The sequence below is a fragment of the Trichomycterus rosablanca genome, chromosome 20, assembly GCF_030014385.1.
Source record: "Trichomycterus rosablanca isolate fTriRos1 chromosome 20, fTriRos1.hap1, whole genome shotgun sequence".
Taxonomy (NCBI): Eukaryota; Metazoa; Chordata; class Actinopteri; order Siluriformes; family Trichomycteridae; genus Trichomycterus; species Trichomycterus rosablanca.
The window spans coordinates 23,954,324-23,980,658 of NC_086007.1; the positions used below are offsets into that span (position 1 = coordinate 23,954,324).

The 26,335-nt window shown below is 40.2% G+C and overlaps 1 protein-coding gene across 1 annotated transcript in view; it reads right to left on the reverse strand.

Moving 5' to 3' along the window:
* Positions 1-22,717, reverse strand: part of zgc:77784 (uncharacterized protein LOC402947 homolog) — a 69,624-nt gene extending 46,907 nt beyond the window's left edge. The window contains exons 1-6 of the mRNA XM_063016511.1: positions 22,699-22,717; positions 20,958-21,284; positions 3,696-3,853; positions 3,180-3,300; positions 2,959-3,097; positions 1,469-1,596 (exon numbers count right to left, since the gene is read on the reverse strand). Coding sequence (XP_062872581.1) covers positions 1,469-1,596; positions 2,959-3,097; positions 3,180-3,300; positions 3,696-3,853; positions 20,958-21,284; positions 22,699-22,717 — 892 coding nt within the window. The remainder of the gene's footprint in view (positions 1-1,468; positions 1,597-2,958; positions 3,098-3,179; positions 3,301-3,695; positions 3,854-20,957; positions 21,285-22,698) is intronic.
* Between the last annotated feature and the right edge of the window lie 3,618 nt (positions 22,718-26,335).

Consider the following 26,335-nt stretch of genomic DNA (forward strand, 5'->3'; position numbering starts at 1 on the left):
GAGCTTGTTGCGCATTTCATTTCTAAACTATACGCATTAATATGTAGTTGGCACCGGCTTTGCACCAAAAAAAGACTTAATTCCATTTGGCACGGTTTTGTATAAGACTTTGCAGAGTGTCTGTAAAAATATGTGTCAATTTGGTTAATAAAACACTTTTATTAACCAAATCAGGCACTAATGTTGGACAAGAAGACCTGGGGTTGTGGTGGGTCTGAATCATTGAATGAAAGGCAGGAAACACACTGGACAGGTCTATCATGGTACAGATACACACACACATTCACACACCCACTCACACATAGGGCAATTTTTGATAGCTCCAGCCTGACTGCACGCCTTTGGACTTGTGGGAAGAAACCCACATGGTCACTGGAAAAACATGAAAACTTCACACAGAAAGGACCGTGGTCTCCCGGCTGGGGCATCGAACCCAGGCCCTTCTTGATTTGAGGCAACAGGTTATTGACAGGTAACTTTTATAGTTCCAACTGGGAGGAGACAGATGTCTTAACAAGGTTAACATTGTCTCATGTATTTATATTAGTATACACATTTGGTCCTCACTAGAGCTATAAACTAGCCAACACACACACATACACAGACAGAATTTTCATTAATAATTTGCCTTTCACTGTGCTTCAGTTTGACAGCAGTGTTTTACTAATACCCGCAGACACAGTAATCCATATGCTTTACCACGAGCTGCATGTAATGTGTGTGTCAGTGAAAGACCATCTGATAAACACACTCCTTCCGTCTGAGTACACTCAGATAACACTAATGCCTCCTGACAGGCTGAAAGAGTCGTAATCAGATCAGCTTAATGGAAATCGAGGCTGAGCATATGCATGAACCCCTGAATTCAGCTTTCTGATTTATAATTTATGAGAGCTGCAACGACCAAATCTTTCAATTTAAAACTTTAAAACTGTGAGTTATTAAGGCCTGTCCATACAAATTATTATTATTTTTTAATTTTTGTTAACTGTCTTGTCCTGGTCAGGGTTGTGGCAGGTCTGGTTCCATTGTGAAACAGTGGACACAGGACAGGAATACTCTGGACAGAGCTTCAGCCAATATCCATTGCCAATCATGTCTGTTTATTCTTTAGCTTTGCCCTATTCGCAGAGATTTTTTCTGCATTCTCTGAATCTTTTAATAATACTGTGGATTGTAGATGGTAAAACCTTGACCCACTCTTGCTTGTAAATGACTAAGCCTTGCTGTAATGCTTTTTATACACCAGTGTTTTTAGAAATCCTTTTCATAAGACTTTGTATTTGAAAATGTAAAATGAAGATTCTATGTTGACTAGCCACAGCATAAAAACATAATATATGTTTTTTTTTTATAACACTGTATTCTTGTGGACAGGGCTTTAGTGTGTGTGTGTGTGTGTGTGTGTGTGTGTGTGTGTGTGTGTTTGTAACTTCATTGTAACTGTATTTTCTGGATGAGCGTATACCGTGGACCTGTAGCGTGGCTGAAGCCTCAGTTCTTCCCACGCTATTTTCTGTCACACACGAGTACGTCCCCTCATCCTCCTCTCGCACCTTCAGCAGACGGAGGCTGTTATCACTGCGGATCTCGAATCTGCCCGGCCAAGAAAGAGAACGAATCACAGCTTTGTGGTGTGAAAAATTTCACATGCACTCACACATCAGTTTGTTCTTTCTCTTATTGTTACCTAGAAAAAAAAAGCTTGGACTTCACAGCAACGTTTAATGAAAGCAGGATTGTGGTTGTATTTCTGTGCCAGTTTGTAAATCTTTTACTATCAGTAACAGTTAGTAAAAAGTTATTTCTTTATTTTATTTGTCTTTAAATATGTTTATGAACGTTTATTGTAAATTGTGTGTATTTAAAGATTAAAAACAATACATGGACTGGGCTCACCCACTCCTGCTCCTATTAGCAGGCAATTATATTATTACAAAAAGGAGCTATTGCCTCTCTGGTAGTTTTAATGTGCATTGCGTCCAGTCATACTGGTGTACTGCATCAATAACAATAGATGTCCTTAGATGTTATAGATGTAATATTAATATTTTACTTAAGGACCTAGATTGCCCTGAGTTTTACTTTCACTTTCTCTTTCTTTTCCACATTAAATAATCATCTCAAGCTTATATAAACAAAACTGAAAATCTCTAAATGATGCTTAACAGGTCTTTACTAACAAACTAACAGTTACTGTGAAGCACAGCACAACTACCGTAGCTAGAAACCTTTCTAAAGTAGTACTATATATGCTATGCTTTATTGATAAGGTCTGACAGCTGTCCACAAGATTTTTAAACATCCCATTTCAAAGCCATGTGCATTAATGTGAAGTTGCTCCCACACCCTTGCAGCTATACTATTACTCTATACTACCCCACTCCACCTAGTTAAGGATCCCCACAAGAATTTGGATTGTGTCTGTGGGAATGTGTGCCTATTCAATCAAAAGAGGTCATTTTTAGGCCAAGCACTGATGCTGGAAGAAAAGTCCAGGTTTGCAATCAATTTAATCTCAAATGTGTTCAGTGAGGTTGAGTTCAGGCTCTGGGTAGGCCACTGGACTAAAGCTTATGTGCTGGATACCCGTGTCCACGTACTTTTGGCCATACTGCTAGAGAGTAACCTTTTTCAAAATCCTTTTAAGATTGACATTTTTAGCAAGCTTTGGAGATTTCTGAGGGTTTTTTGTTGTAGTACTCTTTGTGTGCTCTCAGTATGATCTTTGCAGGACACCCATCAATGGACTGTTTGTGTTCAAGAGTATTTTCAGGACTGTAAAGTGGACTGTTCGTGTCTAAGAGTGTTTATCATGAATTAATATTACTTTGAAAATAAAAAAGCCCTTATTTTTTTCAAAGGTCTGTGTCCATGTTTTCCATTTAAAAATTGGGCACATGCACCCAAATGGAGCTTTTTTATGGTTTCACAAAAGTCTTATATCTTATTTCTGACCTGGCACGAGGAAGCTCTCCCCCTTCACGGCGCCAGCGGATGGTGGGAGCAGGATCTCCATGGACGTCACACATGAAGTCCACCGTCTCCTCCGCCAGCACGATCTGATTCACCGGCCTGCGGATGAACACTGGCCTCTCTGCCGACACATAAACACATTAAAATGACAAACCGACAGACTCATTCGCATGATACACGGTTTTTAAAAGTGAAGGTTTTACCGAAGACCACCAACTCGGCCGGATCGCTGTCCCTCTCGCCCACCATGTTGGAACCAACACAGACGTACATGCCAGCGTCACTCTTCCGAGTGTGAGAGATCATCAGCTTACCACCACGCATCTGCAACAACACAAAGCAATCACACGTGTGATGCTTGCTAACAGCTCCACACTGAGGAATAACAACTAGCTCCAGGATTACAATCAGCCCTCTTTCTTCTTCAGGCAATTTACTTTCTGATTAGAATGTGACATCCAAAGCTGTAATGACGATACCACCTGTCCACTGCCAGCCTGCACTAACAGGTTCAATTTATTGCCAAAGTGTTTCTCAAAGATGCTGATGCACAAGCTCTGAGCTAATCCTGCCAGCATCGAGAAGCAGGCGATGATGTCATGCCTGATCAGGGGTCAAGCTCTTATAATCACTTGGCAATCAGTGCTCCCTTCCTCCCGCCTCCTACCTTCCTCCACTAAATCCCTCAGAACGGAATCAGCGGGTCACAGGAGACTCACAGAAATCCTGCCGTCCTTGTCGCTCACTCTGACATTGTTCCTCTTCCAGGAGATGCTGGGCTCTGGGTGGCCGCGTGGTGGGACGCACTCCAGCACGGCGGGTTCTCCGGCAGCAACAACCACATCGCTCGGGGCCTGACGGAAATCGTCCCTCAGAGCTGGCACAGACAGAAATAATCAGAAAATGTAAGCATTTTCAACTTCAATCCACGGCTGGGTAATCGCCGTGGCCTGTCGTTTCATTACATAAAAAAGAACAAGACGTATAATATCAGACACGAAGACAGACAGATTTGCACTTTTCCTATGAGCAACTCTTAGATAAAATAATGCATGTCTTTTTTTTTTTTTGATGCTCTCGAGCTAAAGCTTCGGTTTCCATCTTCTCCCGCAGCGTGAACTCTTTTCATAATAGCGCACTTACATTCTGAAGGTACCAGAATAAAGCAGGAGGAACCACGTCAACGAGCCACTTCTGCATCGCAACACTACGTATTCACAAAGAAATGAACCGAATCTCATGGAAGTTCTTTTCCAAGAAACTGATCAAATGAATAAGGAAAAGTCTGTGCTGTTAATAGCATGTAGCCGCATTGTAGGGAAGCACGGGCAGGTGACAATGAATCCACAGGGATGATTGACACATTAAAAGCATATTGTGTGTCCTCCGGCTGGAGCCTAAAGGAACCCTTTGTGCTCCCAACATCAAAGAATTAAACACCCTTAGGAGTGCTTCACTCCAATAACTCCTAAATCAGGTAGAATAAAGATGCACATAGCGATCTTCATACGTGATACTGATGCCTGTGTGTATCCGCTACTTGCAGGTGAAAAGTAGCAGTTGGCAACTGCACAAGTGTCAAGGGGGAGTGTGTTAGGTACAGCCCTTACTGGTCAGGGTAGGGGTCTGCAGCAGTAAAGGAGATACAATCGGGGAATTGGATAGGACTAAATTGGGAGTAAAATGCATCAATATAATTTTTTAAACAGTTAATATCTGACTTATTGCTTTATTGTGAATGCCTGCTGTGAAAAGCAATAAAAAGTAAAAATATAGTACAGATTTAGAGACCATTTTCAGCAGTCGTAAAATCAATCATTTCAGTCTGTAACAGTCCCCCCCTCCAAAAAATAAGCTCTGAGATCCTGCTGCTCATCCTGCTGTTCTTTGAATTTGTATTCAGTCTGTTCTTGGTTAATAATTACGGATCTGCTGAGGACTAGCACGTCTGTGATTCCTCAGCCCGTCCACGCTGATCGTGATTCCCAGAAAAGCCACGATACAGGCATCCCTGCTTCCACGTGTTACAACCTCTATCAGAGATAAACGCCAATTTTCATGCGTCGGGGCAAAATCTTTCTCACATTAGCATCCATATTGCTTCTTTCGGCGTGTGTAGATTTGTATCCGTGTAATGAAGCATGACGAGGCTTAATCTAATCATTTAGTGTTTGCAAATGGAAATTGACTGAAAATTGAACCGGGCGTCATTAAACATCAATTGAATACTTAACTATGAAACAAATGCAGCAAGAGCGGCCACGGTATCAGACCTGCCTGGCTATGCCTTCATTTCATCTGTGGATTATCCTGCGTATTAGCGACACTAATCTCCCATTAGCGCAAAGGTTTCTTCTTCTCATTTTCCATTATTAATGCTCAGCGTTACCCTGAAACTTCGGAGAACGCCACCGAAAGTTCTGAAAGTCCGTCCTGCTTTCTGAAGTATGAATATTCAAATCCATCCAGCAGGGACAAATGGCAGGGGACAGTCTCTCAAAGCAGTTCATTTGTCAGATCGCATGGCAGCATTTGAAGTGGTCATCTGTCAGCCGGTGGACTGAGAAACACACCAAACCACCGCCGATACACACATAACTCCACGCCACCCCTCATCTGCCACGCACAATCTGTCACACTTCTTCTTACACTGCATCATTTCCAGATTTTAGTAGCTTGATGAATTCGATTAAAAGAGTGTCTCCAGTTCACTGAATACTTCCAGTAAATCCATAAAAATAAACAAACTGGGATTTTCAAATGACATTTTAAATGACTGAATATTAATTTTTCATGATTAGCCTAATTGCATATACTTCCACAGCATGAATTCATTACAAATGTACACATTTTTTAACTTAGTTTTTATTAACTCAGGTTCATCCAAACCCCTGCTAATAGGGGCTAAAGTATTCAGCCACCACAAATTCATAACAATAGATACCAACAGTTAAGGGTCTATTTGATAGATTTACCGTTTCAAAGTTTTTCAATTCAGTCTCAACTTCTGGCCAACAAAATTAAACTATTTTTTATTTGTCCACACACGTTTTCTTTTAAGGCATGATGTTTGACTTTACAGTACCGTTTACAGACAAGCAATGACCTCACTCAGGGCTGCAGTGGTCCAGATGCTGAGTGTCATACTCCAACATGGGTCTGTGGGCTTGGGATACATCCCAATGTAAATGATAAATAAACAACTTGCCTAAACTGACCAAGGAGACAGTGGTAGCCTAGTGGGTAGAGATTTGGACAATCAGTCAGAAGACTGTCGGTTCAAATCCAGACTCTGCTATTCAGCTGCTGTTTGGCCCTTAAACCTGTCTGCTCCAGGGGTGCCGTGTGATGGCTGACCCTGTGCTCTGACCCCAGCTTCCAAACAAGCTGGGATATGCGGAAAAAGGACTTCATTGTACTGTACACATAGGCTGTTATAGGTAATTGTATATTAATGCTCATGGTTTTAGAGCAGAATGACCAACCAGCTCATGATAAGGTGTCCACTTACATTTGGCCAAACAGTGCAGCCATTCAAGAGGAGTTAACTGTTTAGAAATATGTTTAGAAAGAACGAAGATAAGCTGAGGAAGAACAGGTCTTTTATTCTTTTATAGCCACGAGCACCAATAATGTGACCACTCGAGTGGAACATTTATTCAATCTTGCATTCGTGCCCTTGGCAGCAGAAGTCACTGCTTCCCTTGTGGTTGGAAACCACTGCTGACCAAGTGTCCACTCTGTTCCTCTGGTCATTCTTCATCATGGTTCACTTGCACAGAAAAAAAGTACAATTTGTACTTTATTGTGTGTTGTGTGTGTGTGTGTGTGTGTGTGTGTTTAAGCTGTGCAGATGTTCCTGAATGCAGCTCAGTGAGTTGATGACACCAAGGACCCAGAGGCTAGAAAAAGGAAGGCAAGAGTCGTGTGCTGCTCTGACATCTGCCCTACCCAGCAACCCCTCCTCTCTGCTGGATCCCTGGAGGAGCAGTGATATGTGTTATCTTCTTCTCTGATTAAACGGCCGATTTTGAATGAATTTTAATTAACTGTACCAAAATGATCCAGCAGGAATCTTTGTGTTTATCTGTTGTTATGGAAAATCAACAAATTAAGAAAGCAGTGTGTAGAAATCTAAATAAATAATTCCAATTATATATAAACCACCGTGCAAGTTTTGATTGAGATCAACAGATAAGCTCTTTACAGGGGACGTGGGGTAAGGTTGTTCTTCGGAACAGTCACTGTCCATAAAGTCATCATAAGTGATCAAAACTACTAATCCTGTCGCTCCTGTTGCTGTGATGAGATTTGAAACTAAACAATTGATGGCTACATCCTAGTCCACATCTCAGCCCTGTTATCGGCCGGCCGGGCAATAATTGTCTTGTCCAGGGGAGGGAGGGCAGAAGGGATTCTGGCCTCCGCTGGTTGATCGATGACACCTGCACAGAGATGGGGGATAATGGGGATGAGTGCGTGACTCTTTGTGTGCAATACGGATTTCCATATAACGGTCATTCACGGTCAGTAATCCGGTACTTAGATCCGACCAGATTGGGAGGAAAATTGTGAAGAAATGAATAGAGAAACACAATGAGTGCAGTTGCCTTTAGACGGACAGTGGTAGCCTAGCGGGTAGAGCCTTGGGCTATTAACTCAAAGGTTGAGAGTTTGAATCTCAGCTCTGCCATGCAGGCACTGTTGGGTCCTTAAGCAAGACCCTTAACCCTCTCTGCTCCAGGGGCGCGGTATGATGGCTGACCCCAGCTTCCAAACAAGCTGGGATATGTGAAGAAAGAATTTCGTTGTACTGTAGGCCTGTATATGTATAAATGACAAATAAAGACATTCATTCTATTCTATTTGGGGCAGCACACTGGTGCAGCAGGTAGCGTTGATGACACACAGCTCCAAGGTTTCCGTCTGTGCAGGGTTTGGCATGTAACTGAAATGTTGACTTGTTGAATTGTTTCTATCTTACATTCATGTCTATTGTAAATGCACGTAGAAGTGTCCGATTTTCTGCAGTAGTGACCCGTTCAGGGGGTATCCCAACCTCACAGTTTTGTAAAAAGAATGAATAAATGAATAAAGAAATAAATCTGAAGTTCCATTGGCTCATGTGTGGAATGTAAAGTGGAAAAAAATACCCTAATATGGATTCATCAGAATCTCCCAACATGAAATTGGGGTCTGTGTGTTTTCTACAAATACAGTCTACAGTGCTGGTAGCTGCTGTAATGATTAGTTGGATATTTTTAAATGAGATTCAAATAAGATTCACACAATGTGGATTTGTATTTAAATAGACTTCTCTTTCAAAAAAGGGCTAACATAGGATGATGGAGTCATGGGTTATGGACCAGGCTCTAACCGAACCTCTTTATGGCTCATTGGTCTTGATCTTTCAGCGAGATTACACAGGATTCACATGTTCAAACAACAAAGTCATTCAACACACATATCAGCTCTGTGAAAACCGTAACTGCCCCCTCGGTTGCTTAATCAGCAAGTTCGGCCAATGTAATGGGTGGAACAATATAGCTAATTGAGCACAACCAGGCTTGATTTCAGCCAGTGCAACTGAAAATTGTCTCAGGAGGGATCACACTGCTGAAATTATTTAATAGGCTCAGTGACAACTCATTTTGGAAGTCACAAAGCATTCCAGGGAAGAGAATCTGTTTACCGAGGCACCACCATTGATTGGCGTCTTGGCTTGGGTGTTTTACTGCATTGCACCCAGTGATTATGGGAAAACCTGACCAAGTGTGATTTTATTTTTTAGGATTAAAATATAAGTAAATAAATATAAACAATGCAAAAAACAATCTCCTGTACTCCTACCTGTACTATATGGACAAATGTATTGGGCCACCTGTGAATTCATGTGTTTCAGCCACAACCTTTGCTAACAGATGTAATAAATCAATTCTATAAAGCTTTGCAGCAACAGTTTAGGGAAGTCCTTTTCCTGCTCCAGCATTACTGTACCCCTGTGCACAAAGGCAGCTCAGTTTAAAGGAACTCCAATGACCTGCACAGAGCATTGACATCAGCCCCACAGATTTGGAATTAACCGGAACATTAATTAAGGCTTTCTTGACCAACATGTAAGTGCCAAGCTATACAAAGGCACAAATTCCCACAGATACACTTCAGATAGAGTCTTGTAAGAATAGAATAGAATGCCTTTATTTGTCATGTATACATATACAGGTGTACAGTTCAATGAAATTATTTCTTTACACATCCTAGCTTGTTTGGAGGCTGGGGTCAGAGCGCAGGGTCAACCATTACCCCTGGAGCCAAAAGGGGTTAAGGGTCTTGCTCAAGGGCCCAACAGTGGCTGCATGGCAGAGCTGGGATTCAAGCTCTCAGGATTGATAGCCCAAATCTCTATCCACCATGCTACCACTGTCCCTAAAGCCTTCACACGGGTGGCCGTTGTTAAAGCTGAAAAGATCACATAGTATGTCATTACTACATTGTGTATAAATTTCAAGTAGATATACTGTATACACTTAAAGTATATATAAGTGTATGCTTATACATATTTACGTAATATTTTTGAATAAATTTTGGGTTCTAGGATGCAAACGACTGCAGCTTCGAACATCATCAAATCACTTTTTTTTGTTTATATATATACAGTATATACGTATATATATATAATACAAAATACAAAACACAAAAAAGGGACTGAATGCTTGTGTATCCCCTGACTGTTAATGCACCACTGTTGTCCCCACCCACTGTTGTCCCCACCCACTGCTCAACTGCACACCTAAATTAAATCTAGCATGCACAAGCCTTGGTGAACAAGCAATGACAAGGACAGGCTGTTCTGAGACGTGCTGCATTTTTCAGGAGACAAGAGCCATGCGTAATTCATGAGCTCTGTTTAAGGAAGAGTAAGCAGCCACTAGCACACTTACAGTTTATCTCCAGCTGGCCCGTAACGTCCATGGCAGTGCCACACACATAGTGAAGGGGAAGAGCTACACACTCGACCCCGTCTTCACTCCTGTCTCTTGGCACTGAGCCCAGACACAGCAGAGAAGACATTGACCCATTGTCTAGCCTCTCCTGTTCACTTCAAGGTACAGAAAGGCAGAAAACTAATCCCCACAATGATTTTTTTAGCTGTCCAATATAGTGACAGGAGAAATGGGCTTTGATAACAACCGGTCAGGTCACATGACTTAACTCAAAGACATGAATTTCAAAGAAAGTAGTCTAAAATATATCGCAATGTGACTGACACAAACATTCAAGCTTTTATTATTCAAGAAGACTTGTTTTATTTTTTATTTAGCAGTCTTCATTAACCACTTTATTCTGGGTCAAGGTCATAGTAATCCAGAGCCCAGCCATTCACCTAACAGGTGATTTAGAGTAACCACTCTGCCTACTGGCATGTTTTTGAGTGGGAGGAGAGTGAAAATACTCAGAGAAAACTTGTGTAGAAATTGGAAGAATATGCCAAACATAGTAAACCATAAATAAGAAATACTGACAGGTAATGACAGGCTGTTATACAAAAATAATCAACAGCAGGTGGTGTGATGGCCATAAACAACCTGAAGGTGGTTATTTATATCATGCGAAATTCTAGTTTCTGATTGGTTGGCAGGTGTGCATACACTTTTATAACATGTCATCTATTAATATGCCCATCACAGGGCAACACACCTACCTATTCACAAATGTACCTACGTCTACGGACAATTTAGAGGGAACAAATGACTTTACATGGTTTTGAAAAAAAAGGAAACTGTTGTATAGGAGAAGATGCAAAATTCGTAACAAACAGTGACCAGAGATGAGAATCACCCCAAAGGGCCGATGTTTTTGTGAGGCACCCACTCTACACTGTTTAACCCTGTGTCATTTATTTATTCATTTTTACTCACACCTTCATAATGTCAGGGTCAGGCTGGAAAGACCACCAAACCATCATAAAGCAACACACACAGATCATCCTCAGGTTCCAAGATTCTGTAGGACACTCACTCTACCAGCCTTGCCACCATATCTTTCTGTACTATTTATTTATTTATTTTTATGTACTGTTTAAACCTGGGAAGCATCATGGTAAGCATGACGCTGTTAAGGAAAAATTCGTTTTAATGCTTAATATAACCTGAATATTAAGTGTTATGCTGCTTGTTATTAAATCATTAGTCCTGTTGTTGCTTGAGGTGTGTCTGGGAATCTAAAGTACAGAGATAAGCTACATTTCTGTTGTTAAGCTGTTGTAGAATGTTGTCAGCAGAAAAGAAACAACAGTTAGCACAGAATTGAGCTTCCAAAATCCAACACCCAATGTGATATGACTAGAGCAGTTTAGAGTCCCACAGTTCTGTTCCTTGTTCTTCTTCAGACACACTGCTGTAAGAACCCACAATCATGCCAATAAATACTCCAATCCAGTCAACTGTAATCTTTGTTTTACATTTACATTTTTGGCATTTAGCAGACGCTCTTATCCAAAGCGACTAACAGTTGTGACAGTATACAATCTAAGCAATTGAGGGTTAAGGGCCTTGCTCAAGGGCCCAACAGCAGCAACCTGGCAGTGGTAAGGCTTGAACTGGCAACCTTCTGTTTACTGGACCAATACTTTAACCACTAGGCTACAACTGCCCTGTTTTCTTTTATCATCTGATCTTATTTTTCCATGACAACATTAAAAGGAAAAACCAGACAGAAGCCAGCAATCCATCACATTGCAACACACACTCATCGATTTAGCAACTTGCTCACATCAAAATACAATATACAATTTCCAGTCCAGCTTATGGCTGTTTTGGAAGGTGGGAGGAAACCAGAAGACCCAGTGCAAACACTGGAGAAAAAAATATATTAAAAAAAAAGAAGGAAAAATGTTAACAGACAATGACCAGAGGCAAGGTTTAAGCTCAGGTCCCGAGGAACCATGTTTCTGTAGGGCATCCATTTTACCAGCTGATGGGTAATAAAAAATGAAACAAAAACAGTTCCTAATAGCGGGCTCAGAGTGTTAAAACACCAGTACGCATGACCCTATTCAATCATGAATGCCAGGACTGCCAATGCTGTTCGGCTTGAAAGCAGATCGCTCCTGAAACCAGCACAGCTGATTGACAGCTAAGTGGTGACTCAATCTGAATCCCTTTCTCACCAATGAAAGCAATTAAAGGCCACTTCTGTAGTGAAGCCTCACACAGGTTGATCCCATTTCAAAAGGCCAGAGCGGCTTTCTTCTCGGCCTCCTGTAGGGCTCATGAAGGGACACTAAATGGCAAAGCCTGTAGGGTGGTACATTATTAACGTGGCACCGGTGAATTGTGGCACGGTTCTCTTTCTATTCGGTGGCTTTATTTACATTCAAAGGGCCACAAAATAAAGAGCTTTTTTTAAACAAAACAAAACAGACCTCATACCTACTCAAGTGCATTATTTATAACCTTTAAAACTTCAGTCTGTCTTTGTGAAATGCTGGAGCAGATACGTGTGTGGGTTTTTTTAAACAGAAAAACAGCAATGTGGCATTTGCACACCTACCCGAATGACCAATCGAATACCGCAGTGAGAAACCGCAGTGAGAAAAAGCAAACTGGTTGGACAAAAGATAGAACTGAGGTTTTGTTGGCAGGTTGCAGATGGCTCAACAAACTTAAAAAAAAATCCTAGGAGACAGGCGCTTCCAACAGTGGATGAATAGGAAAAGGATGTAGAGAATATAACTCTATAAAAGAACTGTTCTTGGACAACAACCATCAGCCATCCTGAGGGACTGCAGCTTTGTTTTAGCCCTACTATAGAGCATCTCATCAAGCTAATCATTTATTTATTTGGCGGAACCTTTTATCAAGACACTTGCAACCGAGGAACAATACAGTGCAAGCACAAAGCTAAGCTGTTAATGGATACGAGATCGACTTTCACTCTGCTCACATTATTAGTTCACTGACAGGTTTTAAACCTTTAAACTTTCAACCTCTAAGAATTCAGTACATAAAAATTCAAGAATATGGTATTTAAAAATGCTCTTTTATTTTCTGTCCCATAATAGTAAGGGCACAAGTGGGTAGATACACGTGGGATTTCATTATTGGACTCTTAAGTTGCATTTTTAAATTTCCAGTGATTTAAATAGAAGGTTTAAACCTGTCAAAAATATACAAACATAATTTGAACAGAAAGATGGCGAGAAAACAGACAGCGACGTTTTGCAAATCATTTTCTACCTAAAATTCAGTACTGTACCTGTACAACAAAACAGCAGAGGTACTGTACAGTACAAATACAGAATGTTCAATAATTCAACTAAAACACATTTTAAAAATGGGACAGGGCCATGTTTACCTGTGTTACATCACATTTCCTTTCAACAATGTTCTGTAATTGTTTGGGACCTAAGGATGTCCAGCATTTCCAAAAACAATTTAAAAGGTGGACTCATCAGACCACGGCACACAGAGACATTTAGCATCAGTCCTTTAAAGATGACACTGAGACTGGTTTTAAATCAGTGCCATCCAAAGGATTAAGAGTCAGTCACTGGCATTCAGTAATAGTTGCTTTTTTATGTACCGAGATTTCTTTAAAAACCTTTGAACCTTTCAATAATGTTATGGACTGTAGATGGTAAAATCCCCTAATTTCTTGCAATGGTGCGTTTGTTAAACTGTTAAGACTTATCTCGCATGCAGTTTTTTTTTTTTTACAAAGTGGTGAATCTCGACCCATTCTTGCTGGTAAACATTTGTCAGTGCTTCTTTTATACCCAATAATGTGATGCATGCATTAAATTGCTAATTTGCATATACTATAAAAATCAATACAGTTAAAAAGGTAAAACGTCAAATATATGAAGTTTGTGATGTTTTTGATTAAATACCTGTAACAGATCGTCTATAAATAACTGCTTTCTGTTTTTATCAGCATTTTACCTTGTTGTGTGTTTACATTAGGGTCATTTTCCACAGATGGTTGGGTCTTCAAACCTTAACTTGTATCCACTATTAGGTTTGAGATGCAGATAAGTGGACATTAACAAAGCATTTTTATTAATGCAGTTCTTTATTAATGTACTCGGGAACTTTACGCTTTTACCTTTTTTTGAATAATGTTTATTTTTTACTTATACCTTTTACACATAAAATCTACACTTTCTATGACTAACTATCTAGCATCAAGCAGACAGTATTTTTTTTAATTAGTTCATCTCTATACAGCGCCAACATTTATTTACCATTATTTTTTATGAGGGCAAATAGTTCATCACAAAATCTTTTTTTTAAAAGTCATTTTTAAGTATATTTGGAATCATGTGCTTATAATAAAAAAATATTTTAAAGAAGTACTTGTACTTTGTGAAATTCTGCCACCTCAGTTTATTACAATCAGGCCAGATAACTGGTAATAATTGGACTGATGATTACGGCCACTCTGGGGCACTGTTCATTTATGCGATAAAAGCAGCCCTAAAAATATCAACAAGGAAGGTGGCTAACTGATGATGTTGGAGGTTGTGAAATGTTAATGTAAGTCATGATGCCAGTACATATGATGTATTTAGAATTATTTTCCCACATTGCTGCTGCATTTTTGTACATTTTTGTACATTTTACTTATTAACCAGATACACCAGATACACAGGGTTGTTCAAAACTAGTGTGTGTTTGTCAGAGTTTACAGAAAAGCTGAGGCTGAATGAGATGCTAACAACTGCTGACCTGGAAGTAGTCTGTAGAGAGTACGCTGGTTGGAAGAGCGCATGCTAGGAGAAATGCTGGCGGAGCAGCGCACCAGACATCGAACTGAGCTGAACAGATGTGTGAGTTGATGTAAAGCCTCAGGCTAGTCCCCAAACTAGCCTACGTTTTTCATACACTTAATGGACAGTTTCACTTTATGAAGGTCACACGTCTACGTCTACTGCATGCATATTAGGGACATTGTGATTGACTTAAAGTTGTTCTGCTTAGAGGTGCAGCCGTGTAGGTGGTGGTGTTGGTGCCGCACAGATCGAGAGACACAGAAAGTGAGGGGACCTTATTTTCAGCTATTCTCTGTGTGGAGTGTGAATTTCCTCTGTGTACCAGCGTCTATGTCCAGGCTGTATTAACACCTAGAACCCGGCGTTCCTAGAATAGAACTGCAACCCTTACCAGGACAAAGTGAATAATGAATTAATGTATAACACTCTCTGAATAGCCTCTGTATGAACTGAGAAACTGTTAACTGTGTTACATTACATGGCCAAAAGTATGTGCACACCTGACAATCAGCTTCCCATTCCCACTCCTGTTCCATTTTAATATCACGTACAATAATACAATTCCTTTTATGACGTTATGCTTACACGGCATATAAACAACCCCCTTATAAGCATCGCGCTCTTAGAAGGTCTAGGCAAGGCACAGGGAGAGATATATTACAGCTGCCTTCAGAGGATCATTGCTTCTTAATCCAACACTGATAGCACCAGCGACAGTCGGCTCAAAGGACTTTTAAACAAGTTTGATTATTTTTTTGGCTGTCCCACTTTATCTTAATCCTGGCTCAAAAAAACACTGCAGTTGTGCTTCCACAGACAGACTCATAGTCAGGGCTTTGAAACAGATACTGATTTCCTCCTACACACAAAACCTGGCTGGGAAAAACCTGAAATGATTAATACATTCTGTCAAAGCCAATTTTACAAAGCTCCACAACTTGATTTGAGCTTTAGTTTGTCTTTTTTGCATGATCTGTAAAGGTATTAAAGGAACTAGTGAATGTGGATCGCATTCATCTCTATTCATTTCATTTGGAGTTTGCTCACCTCCGCAAAAACACAATTTAGGCCAATTACCTACGCTGTTTGACTCACCATGTTAAAAACGCTACTTTGCTAATAGCACCATCAGAATGTTTAATCTCAATAATAAAATTGCTGACAAAAACAGATGTGAAAACAATCAATTTGACTCACTGAATAAGCTGCTTGTAATGAAATGTGTTAATTATCTTGATCTTTTTTTAACTGACAAAATTATAAGGGCGGTATGATGGCTTGGTGGAGCGATCCGGGACATTCTGTGTAGAGTTTGCATGTTCTCCCTGTGTCTGCGTAGGTTTCCCCGAAAGCTCCGGTTTCCTCCCACAGTCCAGTCCCCCTTGGTATATATATATATATATATGTGTGTGTGTGTGTGTGTGTGTGTGTGTGTGATTGTCCTGTGATGGACAGGCGTGTTTTCAGCCTTTCCCCATGTTAATTGTATCCACTGTGAACCTAAATTGGATAAAGTGAATGATGATAAAATATAAATAAACAATCACTGATCAATGTGATTGTATTTTGCAAATATAAATACATTTAGAACTTGATGCCCACATCACCTTTCCTATTTATGAGATTTTGTAATAGTTTGGGAACTGAGGACTTTAATTGTTACAGTTTTGCAAGTTGAATTTTTCTTTATTCTTTCTTGATACGAGACTTCAGCTGTTCAGCAATCTGATTGTATGATGCACCATACATTTTCAAGAAGAGACAGATCTGGACTGCAGGCAGGCCAGTCAAGCACACACACATACAGAATGAGGTTTGGCATTGTTTTGTTGGCAAAAACCATAAAAAAGATGGGAAAACATGTCGCCATAAATATGTATGCCATAGTGTATACATTTTAAGCCCCCTGATATATATTACGAGTGATCTTTAAAAAGTTTCCGCACTTTTATATTTTGGTTGGAAGCGGTGAGGGTGGGAGGAGTAGTAATCGGTCGTGTCTGAGAGACTGAGTGATGCTTACAGTCCGGATTTAGCTCCATCTGATTTCCACCTTTTTGGACACTTAAAGAAGCTTTAAGGGACAGAAGATATTTATGTGATGATGTGAAACCAAACATATTTTTTTGCTGATGGCATTAAAAAGTTGGTACAACACTGGAAAACTGCATTTATGTAAAAAAGTGATGTCATCTATTTTCGAAATACTTAATAAATAGTTTTAAAAAGTGCAGAAACTTTTTGAAGAACCCTCGTATATTATATTTATATATGTAGTTGATCAGTGAAACATATTCAGAATGTGGCTTGGCATTGAGATGATAAAAAGAACTTTGACTAGGTGGCAGCATATAGCACATTGCTCCAAAATGCATATGAACCCCTTAGCATTACTCATGCCTTACTTTACAAATCTTCTTGGCAAAAACAGACTCCCACACCATGACAAAGGCTGACTTTCAAGTTGCATAGGTTACAATCAAGATTGGCCTTTTTCTCTTTGGCCAAAAAACACACCATCCATTATTTTATACTCAACAGACCACAACACATGATTCCACTTTGTGTCAGTCCATCATAGATGAGTTTAAGCCCAAAGAATTCCATAATGTTTCTGGATGTTATTGATATATGAAGCTCCTAGTTAAGTGTCCACATACTTTTAACCATGTGACAGGCATGGCATAGACTGGCAGCTCTGTATTGTTTCCCTAATCCCAAACAAAGCTTAAAATCTCCCAGGCAAACTGATTTATCACCCAGCACACTGCTCACATACCAAAACCTACTTCTGTATTACTTCCATGTACTGCTGCATATTTTCCTCCCGCCATGGATTCACAGCCTGGTAAATGTAAACAAATTTCAAAAGCGATGCATATAGGAGGAGCATAAGAGGAGAGGAGGTTGAACCGCGAGCCCACATGCTTCCCTCCCTCAGCTCATAGATCACCCAGCCAGAACGCAGGCAGCAGGCCAGCTCTAATTAGCATATGAATCATAGCTAACGGCATGCCGACAGGCAGCAGTGTACCTCGTCCCACTGCTATGACCTCACTCTCATGATTTCATTGCCCACAAGGGCGAGCACTCAATTTAAAAATGCAGTACAGTGGGTCTACAGTGCTGTGCCAATTAGGTGGCAGGTGCTGCATGCATTCGGAATGTATGCTAAATTCTGGGCATTTCAGGCACTTTTGTTATTTAGAAGTGACATATTGTGTAAACGGTAATTCACAGTTACGTTTTAAATGATGATTAATGAATTTAATCAACTAATAACAATTAATGATCTCATTCCTTAAACCTGATATGTGATAAAAAAATATGTGCCCAACTGATGTGCCCAAGCTGTTCAGCAGGGGTGGGGTAAGATGCAGATTGTTAAAAGAAGTTCTCTTTACCCTGCACTTTAAAGCATTTTCTGTGCCAAATTTAATGTTACTCGCTACAACTGAGACGACTCTTTATAAGTGTACTTGGGACTCAGAATGGGACTGAGTCCTCTTACTCCACGACTGGCTGTTAGTCCTGTTTGTGTGGCCGATATGTCTGGCTGTCGCAAGTGTCCATGTGGATTAATGGGATCCAATAGTCTGTGGTATGTTTTCTTAGCATACTTCCTGCCCCTATTACCAATTAACGCCACAGCCTATTTAAGTATTGTCTCTGACTATTTGCATCCCTTTATGGCAATTTGCCACCTCACAACCTCAATGTTATTCTGGTGTTTCTATTAAAGTGGCCGGTGATCATGTATGCATATATACACTCATAAATACTTTATAAGGCATATCTATCTAGTATGTAGATTCATTGATCATTATATAGGCTAGACCTACCATACAGATAAACTGTGAGTATACAATCACTGACTGTAGCCCATTTGTTGCTCTGTACACTTTGTCTCCCCCTATACCCCATCTATCAATTAAAAAGGACAACCCATTTGATCCCTAAATGACTAGATGATGAGTAGTGGATCATTCTCAGCACTGCATTGACGCATTAAACGCATTAAACGGTAATAACATGGTAACAACGTGTGTGTTGTTCTGTTATGAGAGTATCAGGCGCAGCAGTGTAGTTGGGATTTTCAAATGATTAAATGTACTGACCTCTTTATTAGGAACACATTCCCTGCTAGCACTTGTTGTTTCTTTTTTTTTGCTTGATGTTAATCTCTAGTCTTTTATCAGTGGACACTTGATCACATGACGCTGCTGGATTAACATTTTAAACTGGGGCAATATTCAGCTTCCAGCATTGACAGTGAAGTGATTAAAAATCCCAACAACACTGCTGCACATGATATAGCACCCAAATAACAGCTGGTCAGTGAGGGTCCCTTTAATTGATAAATGGGGTACCAAGGGTTACAAAGTGAACTAAGCAACAGATAACCTACAGTCACACAAAGTTCATCTGTATTGTAGTTCTGGCTAATCAATGAATGTATAAACCAGATAGGTGTATTTAATAAAAACCTCAGCGAGTGCATATTTATGGTTTATTGAAACCCTTGTTAAACAGACGAATAATTCTATTGCAGCACTTAGCTTTTCACATCTAAGAAGCCACAGACTTTCAAGGTGAAATGATTCATTCACCGAACTGATGCTGTGATTGCACTTCATGCTTCGACTACATTGATCTGCGGAATCAATTACTCTAATGTTACCATGAGCCACTCTGACATCATGGGTTCAAAATAATGGATTAAAATACACAGCTGTCTAAAACTGGGATAAACTTATGATATTAGCTTGTAAAATGCAGTCAGGTAACACAATTTTAAGAGTAATGCCTTCCTTTGTTGTGCAGCTTGTGACATCATGGCACAGTATCCTACACTACAAAACGGTACAGATCCAAACCCAGGATGTACGTTTGTACACGGTGTCATAACATGCAGGAGGAAACAGACTAGATTGAATAATATTATTTTGACTGGAAAGCAGATGTCACTTTTCCCTCAGTACAGCCACTGAATCTGTAGAGCAACTGTCCAGGCTGTTAGTGAGCTGGCATAATAGACCACTGCACCAATTAGAGCAGAACTCATAGCAAACCACTACAGAATGGTTTGGTGTTTTCGTCTCAATCACTTCTCACTTGGTTCATTGTTTTGCTGGAGGTCCCATGACCTGTGACTAAGGCACACATTTTAGACACTGAGCTCCACATTCTGCTTCGTAATGCCTAAATAATTCTGACTTTACTGTGCCCCACTCAGATTCATGGCACCCAGGGCCTTGAGCAGCAAAGCCACCCCAAAACATCATTGAGCCTCTTTCATGTTTTAGAGTGTGTAAATACAGAGTTGGTAAGCATCCCAGAGCCTTGAGCAGCAAATCCACCCCAAAACATCATTGAGCCTCTTTCATGTTTTAAAGTGTGTAAATACAGACTTAGAAATAAAGTTCTTATGTTGTTTTATTACAGCTTTATTAGAGCTAAAGACCAATTTGGACTCTTTGTGTGTTACTTGTAAAAGTGGTTTTTACCATGGATTCCATTTTTATTCATACAATGAGGGATGGTGCAACTTGAAACTGTTGTTCTTTGAGCTTGAAGGTCCACTTGGATGTGTTTTAAGTTTAAGTTTTGGTTCTTTCTTGACCATTGGAACAATATGTCTGTTTGATCTTGGGTCATTTTTTTTCTTTTGCAAGCACGTCCATAGATGTTGGCTACAGTCCTATGGGCTCTAAATGTCTTAACAATATTGGCAGCCATGATCACAGGAACAATACACTCTTTAGATATGGTGATGTAGCTTTTACTTTGAGCATGCTTGGCTATTACATGATTTCTTATCTCCACAGATCACTCGTTGTTTTTCTTTTGGTTTACTGTATTCAATGTGTAATTTCCTCCTTTTAAACGAGCACCGTAAATAACAACAGTCTGCTTATTATATCACCATGTTCAATTATTTACTTTAACTTTCACAGAGTAACAATAATTGTGTACAAGCTAAAATATTAAAATGTTTTGCAGAATAAGCAAGACTTTAATTACTTTCAAAATGGTTCGATTTTGTTCCAGTGCAAAGCTAAGTCACACATGTATAGATGGCAAGAGATTTAATTTAAACACTTTGGGAAGGAAATGGTGATGAAAAACCATGTGTTTATATAATGCAAGCAATAACAATCAAATTGTTACATGAAAAATCAAAACAGGACATAAAGACGAGACTTACTGGCCACTTCCAGCGAGGCATTGCGACTCACTGCCTCTCCAAGGTAGTTCCGAGCAACACAGGTGTACACGCCCTCATCCGGCTTGCTGCGACGGCCGTGTACGATACGCAGGAAGAAAAGCGAGCCGCTAGGCAGCAGCATCCGATGCGAACGTGGATCGTCTTTGGCCGTCTCCACGTGCTCTCCATCTTTATACCACTCCACAGTTGGTGTAGGACGACCCTCAGCCTTGCAGTTTAAAGTGGCTGGTTCGCCTTTAGACACGATAAGATCAGACGGGTTCTCCATGATACGAGGCGAAGCGTCCTCTACACGTGATCGAGAGCCTTTGGGAAATCAAGGAAGTGAAGAAGAGTTTTATTATTCTAATTTGACTACACAATCACTAGAGTTTACACAGAATAGTACAAAACACATCCAGTGAGCAGCAGTTCTTGGCAAATAGGAGGAACAGCAGAAAAACATTTTATTGCATGTCAGAATTGAGCTAAAAGAGCAGAAGCTCACATGACGTTCTCAACCTACCAGCCAAAAAAAGCCATTTGAGGCTACAGTGGGCACAGGCTTACCAAAACTGAACAATTAAAGATTGCTGTGAGAAGTGGCTAGAGATAGAGATAGTGTTGTAATAGGGTGGGTGATGTTTAATACACATTCATTATTCTGTTATTATTGTTTACCATTGATTTATCCTGGTCAGGGTCCTGGTGGGTATGATACATTGGGCTAAAGTCAGGAAACACCATGGGCAGGTCGCCAGTCCATCACGGGGCGGACACACATGTTCACACACATTCAAATTCACACTTAGGCCGATTCTTAGTAGCTCCAATTGGCCTGACTGCATGTCTTTGGAAACCTGACCACCTGGAGGAAACCCACATGGACACAGGGAGAACATGCAAACTCCACACAGAAAGGACCCTGGCCACCTGAGATGGGAATCAGGTCAGGTAACAGCACTACCCATTGTGCCAACATCGGTGTCCCCTTATAGTAATGGAACCTAGTCTGAATGCCACAGCCTATCTGAGAGTAGTTGCTGACTATACTTTTCTATACTAAACTATATAACTAAGTGCCTAGCTGCATCACTTTATATTTATTTTGTAATTTCACTTTGTTAACCCTGACATTTCCAATAAGTGCTCAGTGGGTTTCATTTATCCCTATTATTGGACACAAAAGAATTTTATGATACAAACAACTACGTCCAGAAAAGTTTTAAAATTCCAAATCACTTAATACTGACGAACACAACAGAGATTTTGACTTCGTTCGTTTCTAGCACCACTCCCGCTACTCTTAATGCTATTTACTATCATGCTGCCTGACAGGTAGTGTATCTTCTACAGGTGTAAATGCCTCAAAGTCAATACCGCAGTATTTCAAACAGGCATTTGTCCTGAAGTTAAATGAAAGAGAAGCAGCGGGCTTCGGATGACTTCAGCCGAAAGTGGGAACGGAGCAGACGGTTAATGGCTAATGATGGACACAGTCTGAAGAGCTGATGCATCAGCAACTAGTGAGCTCTCTGAGAGTCCGAAAGCCAGACAGAAGAAAGAAGAAGTTAAAAAAAAAGCTGACAATAATGCCGGGGGTTTGGCACGGTTGCCGTCTGAGAGGGAGGCTCGGAAGACCGACCGCCCGCTCCCTCTCGGGACCGGATTGAGATGGAGATGAGATAAGAGCCAGACACAGACACAATCTATCTCATAATATTCCAGGAAATGCGCGCACCCGCGGCCGTCTGGGTCATGTTGCTATGGCTTTGTGAAGAAGTTAATGACATTAAAATATAAGTACGGAGGAAATAAATTTAAACACAGTTTTCATTATGATTCAAAGATGTTTAATGTATTGGCTGGTTCATTTAAAAAGAATATCAAATTTAAAAAAATCAGCTTATAATTGGGCAGGTCATTAAACTGTGTTTATATGCAACAAAATTTAATAACACACACACGATTTAATTAAAACGAGCAAGCGTAATTATGTCACACAGCGGCCGGTATAAAATCAATTAACAGCACAGACTCGCACAACAAAGGTAGATTATAAAGCCACACCAGTTGCTAAGAGATGTATGAAATTAACAATATAATATAAATTATATTCCTTCAGCAGTTTGGGAAAAGGCACAAAGCAAGGTCTATAAATACTGCAGACCTCAACCTTTTTTCTCTTAGACCCCCCTCCCACACACACCCCTGTGGTGGAAAAAAAACAAAATTCTAGAACCCTCTTGACACGAGTTATGATATAATTCTTTAGTAAGGGTGACAGAAGGTATTGTGTTCTTGCTCATGGGAAATTCGAAGGATCCCAGATGAAGGTATAAATCTTGGTGTTTTCTAAATTTAGTTGATATAGTGGGTTTACTTCTGGTGAACTGGTGGTAGGAGCTTCCTCACCTGAGTCTACTTCAATGGGATCTACATCTACAACTGAATCAAAATCATTGATAGTCCATCCATTGACCGTGACTTGGTGGAGTGGCACTTGAGGTGGGCGAATCAAATATGTGTCCATTCTCAAAGACCCAAAAATAGATTTCTGTGACATCACACGAGAGGTCTACCTTTCCATCACGTAATTATTTTTTACTTTTCTCAACCAAATGCAACAGGACCCCCTTCTAGGCTCACTGAGGCCCCTTAATGGGCCCCGGCCCCCTGATTCAGAACCACTGTGTCATTCAGCCCCTCTGTGACCCTGGAGAGTGCCATGCCCCTTTCACCAGAAGCACTTTCAGTCTCCAGCCAACGCCCCTTTTTGTGATTGGTAACTGCCTCCATAAAGGCACTGAGCTTGTTGTCTCAGACAAGGTTCAGCTGAGCATAATTTAGCCAGGGACCAATCACAAAAAAAGGGGCGTTGGCCGGAGACTGAGAGTGCTCGCGGAGAGAGGGGCATGGCACATAGGCACTCTTCAGGATCACAGAGGGGCTGAATTCATGACACACTGCATTAAAACATGCAAACCATGGTTTGACTGAACACAAGTGGAATAAATTGGAAAGCTGATTGAGAACCAGGCCTTCTTGTCCAATTTGTCCAACCTCACTAATGCTCATTTGACTTAATGAAAACAAGTGTCCATAGACACACTTCAAACTCTTGTGGAAATCCACATATCCTTCATATGTTTATAAGGATGGAGGCTGTTATATCAGCAAGAAGGGGCAACTCCATAATAGTGGCTATATGAATCCAGAATGCGATATCCAAGACGCTTATGGTCAGGTGTCCACCTACTTTTGGACATATTTGGTGTACTGAATATGACAAACAAAAGTGGTTGTAAATTCAGCTGCTGGTAAATAAATAGTTAACATTTTATGACTTACTGGGCTTTAGCAACTTCACCAAAAGTTCTGGTTTGCCTTAGAGGAAGCTTAATGTTGAAGATGTCTCTCAGTGCTCGGGAAAAAGAAACATTTGTGACAACACCTAATTGGGGAGTGCTGGGTAATTATTCTTGTTGTGTCTTAGAAATAAACCCACAGTCTGACAGCTCAGGCACAGACAATGGTCCACAGCTCTCTAAAAACACATAAATAGCATTAGTAAGTGTTTTCCTCCTCTAAAGGCTTTTAGTAAAATTTGTCAGACAGCTCTGTTAAAACACTTTCAACAATAAACTTTATTCAATTAAAAAAAAACACATGAAAAACAGGCTGGGCCAGTAGACTTGTTTTAGATTGTAGCCTCAGCTGGTTGGGCTGGTCTTTCATTGACTTGTATTGACCCTTGACCTTTTATTGTGTTTTCCATGAACAAATGATCTAATTAAATGCAGGTTCTAAAAATATTATAAAAATATTTTATATAGAAAACCGGCCACTGTGTGACAGTGGAAAGCACCAATCTGTCACTTAGCCACTTCTGTTTTGAAGGTGATAGTCATCAGTTTACAAATTCTTTATAGCTGTCAGATGCACTGATTATCTCCTTGGTCCTGCCCAGCTCCACTGGGGCCGACAAAGTGAAATTGATGTCTAACTTTTAAAAAGAACTTCAGAAAAATGACATCTCATCGGCCGTATTAAGAGCCTTGACGCCTTTGTGATGGATGAATTCCAAATCCAAGATAGATCAAATTATCGACGTCCACAGGGAGGACCTCTGCCAAAGCCCCTGTCCCTGTTTTTAAATTATTTGTGCTAAATGCTTAAAATGCTGTTTTCAAAACTGCAAACCTGTGTCAATTGTAGATCATAGGACTGAACTGAGAGCTTCTGAAATGCCTGGTTGGAACTCATTAGATCTGTAAAGTCTGGGCACATCACTGCATCTTGGTTTTCCATTAAACGCTGAGGCACTGACTCATTTGTGTCTGCAGTTTATTATTTGTGTGCTATTAGTGAACTCATTGGAATAAATTAGTAAGAGTAAAAACAAACAAAAACTAGGATGTTAAAAAGTTTTATTCACCAGCAGTTTACTCCTGATGATCATGCTGAGTGAGGACAACGCAGCACATATTGACCGTTGATTAATTTTTATATATTCCTTTACCAATAATAAGTGTGGCACGGTAGCTTGGTGGGTAGCACTGTCACCTCACAGCAAGAAAGTCCTTTCTATGTGAAGTTTGCATGTTCTCCCTGTGTCAGCGTGGGTTTCCTCCGGGAGCTCCGGTTTCCTCCCACAGTCCAAAGACGTGCAAATTAGGTGAATTGAAGATACAGAATTGTTTGTGACTGTGTTTGACATTAAACTTGAACTGATGAATCTTGTGTAATGATTAACCTGTCATGAATGTAACCAAAATGATGACGTTAAATCCTAATAAATAAATAAATAAATTATTAATAATAATTACATTTTTCATATTTTTTTTCTGATTCTCTCTTGTAAAAGTTGTTTTAATGTTGGACAATTGTCCTGCAACCAGTAGGTCCAAGTAGGATTAAACTGATAGCCACTGGGCCAGTGATAGCTCAGTGGTTAAGGTACTGGACTAGTAAACAGAAGGTTGCCGGTTCAAGCCCTGCCACCACCAAGTTGCCACTGTTGGGTCCTTGAGCAAGGCCCTTAACCCTCAATTGCTCATCGTGTTCCGCTCATTGTGTAAGTCGCTTTGGATAAAAGCGAAAATGAAAAATTTAAATGTAAACTGGCATGTGCACAGTAATTGTGTATGTAAGTCAACCTCCTTTGGTAAACAAAGGATTTCTACCAAAAACGCAGATACAGAATGTGATCCAGAGAGAGAAAGCAGGATAAAACCTCACAGTGAGGCAATGTGTGATATAAATGTGATATATCTTCTTTATTTTTGTCTATGACATTTTAGAAATGGTGGCACTTTACAAAAACCCACTTGATATTTGTCTTAAATTTCAGCCCTAACCAGACACACATATTCATT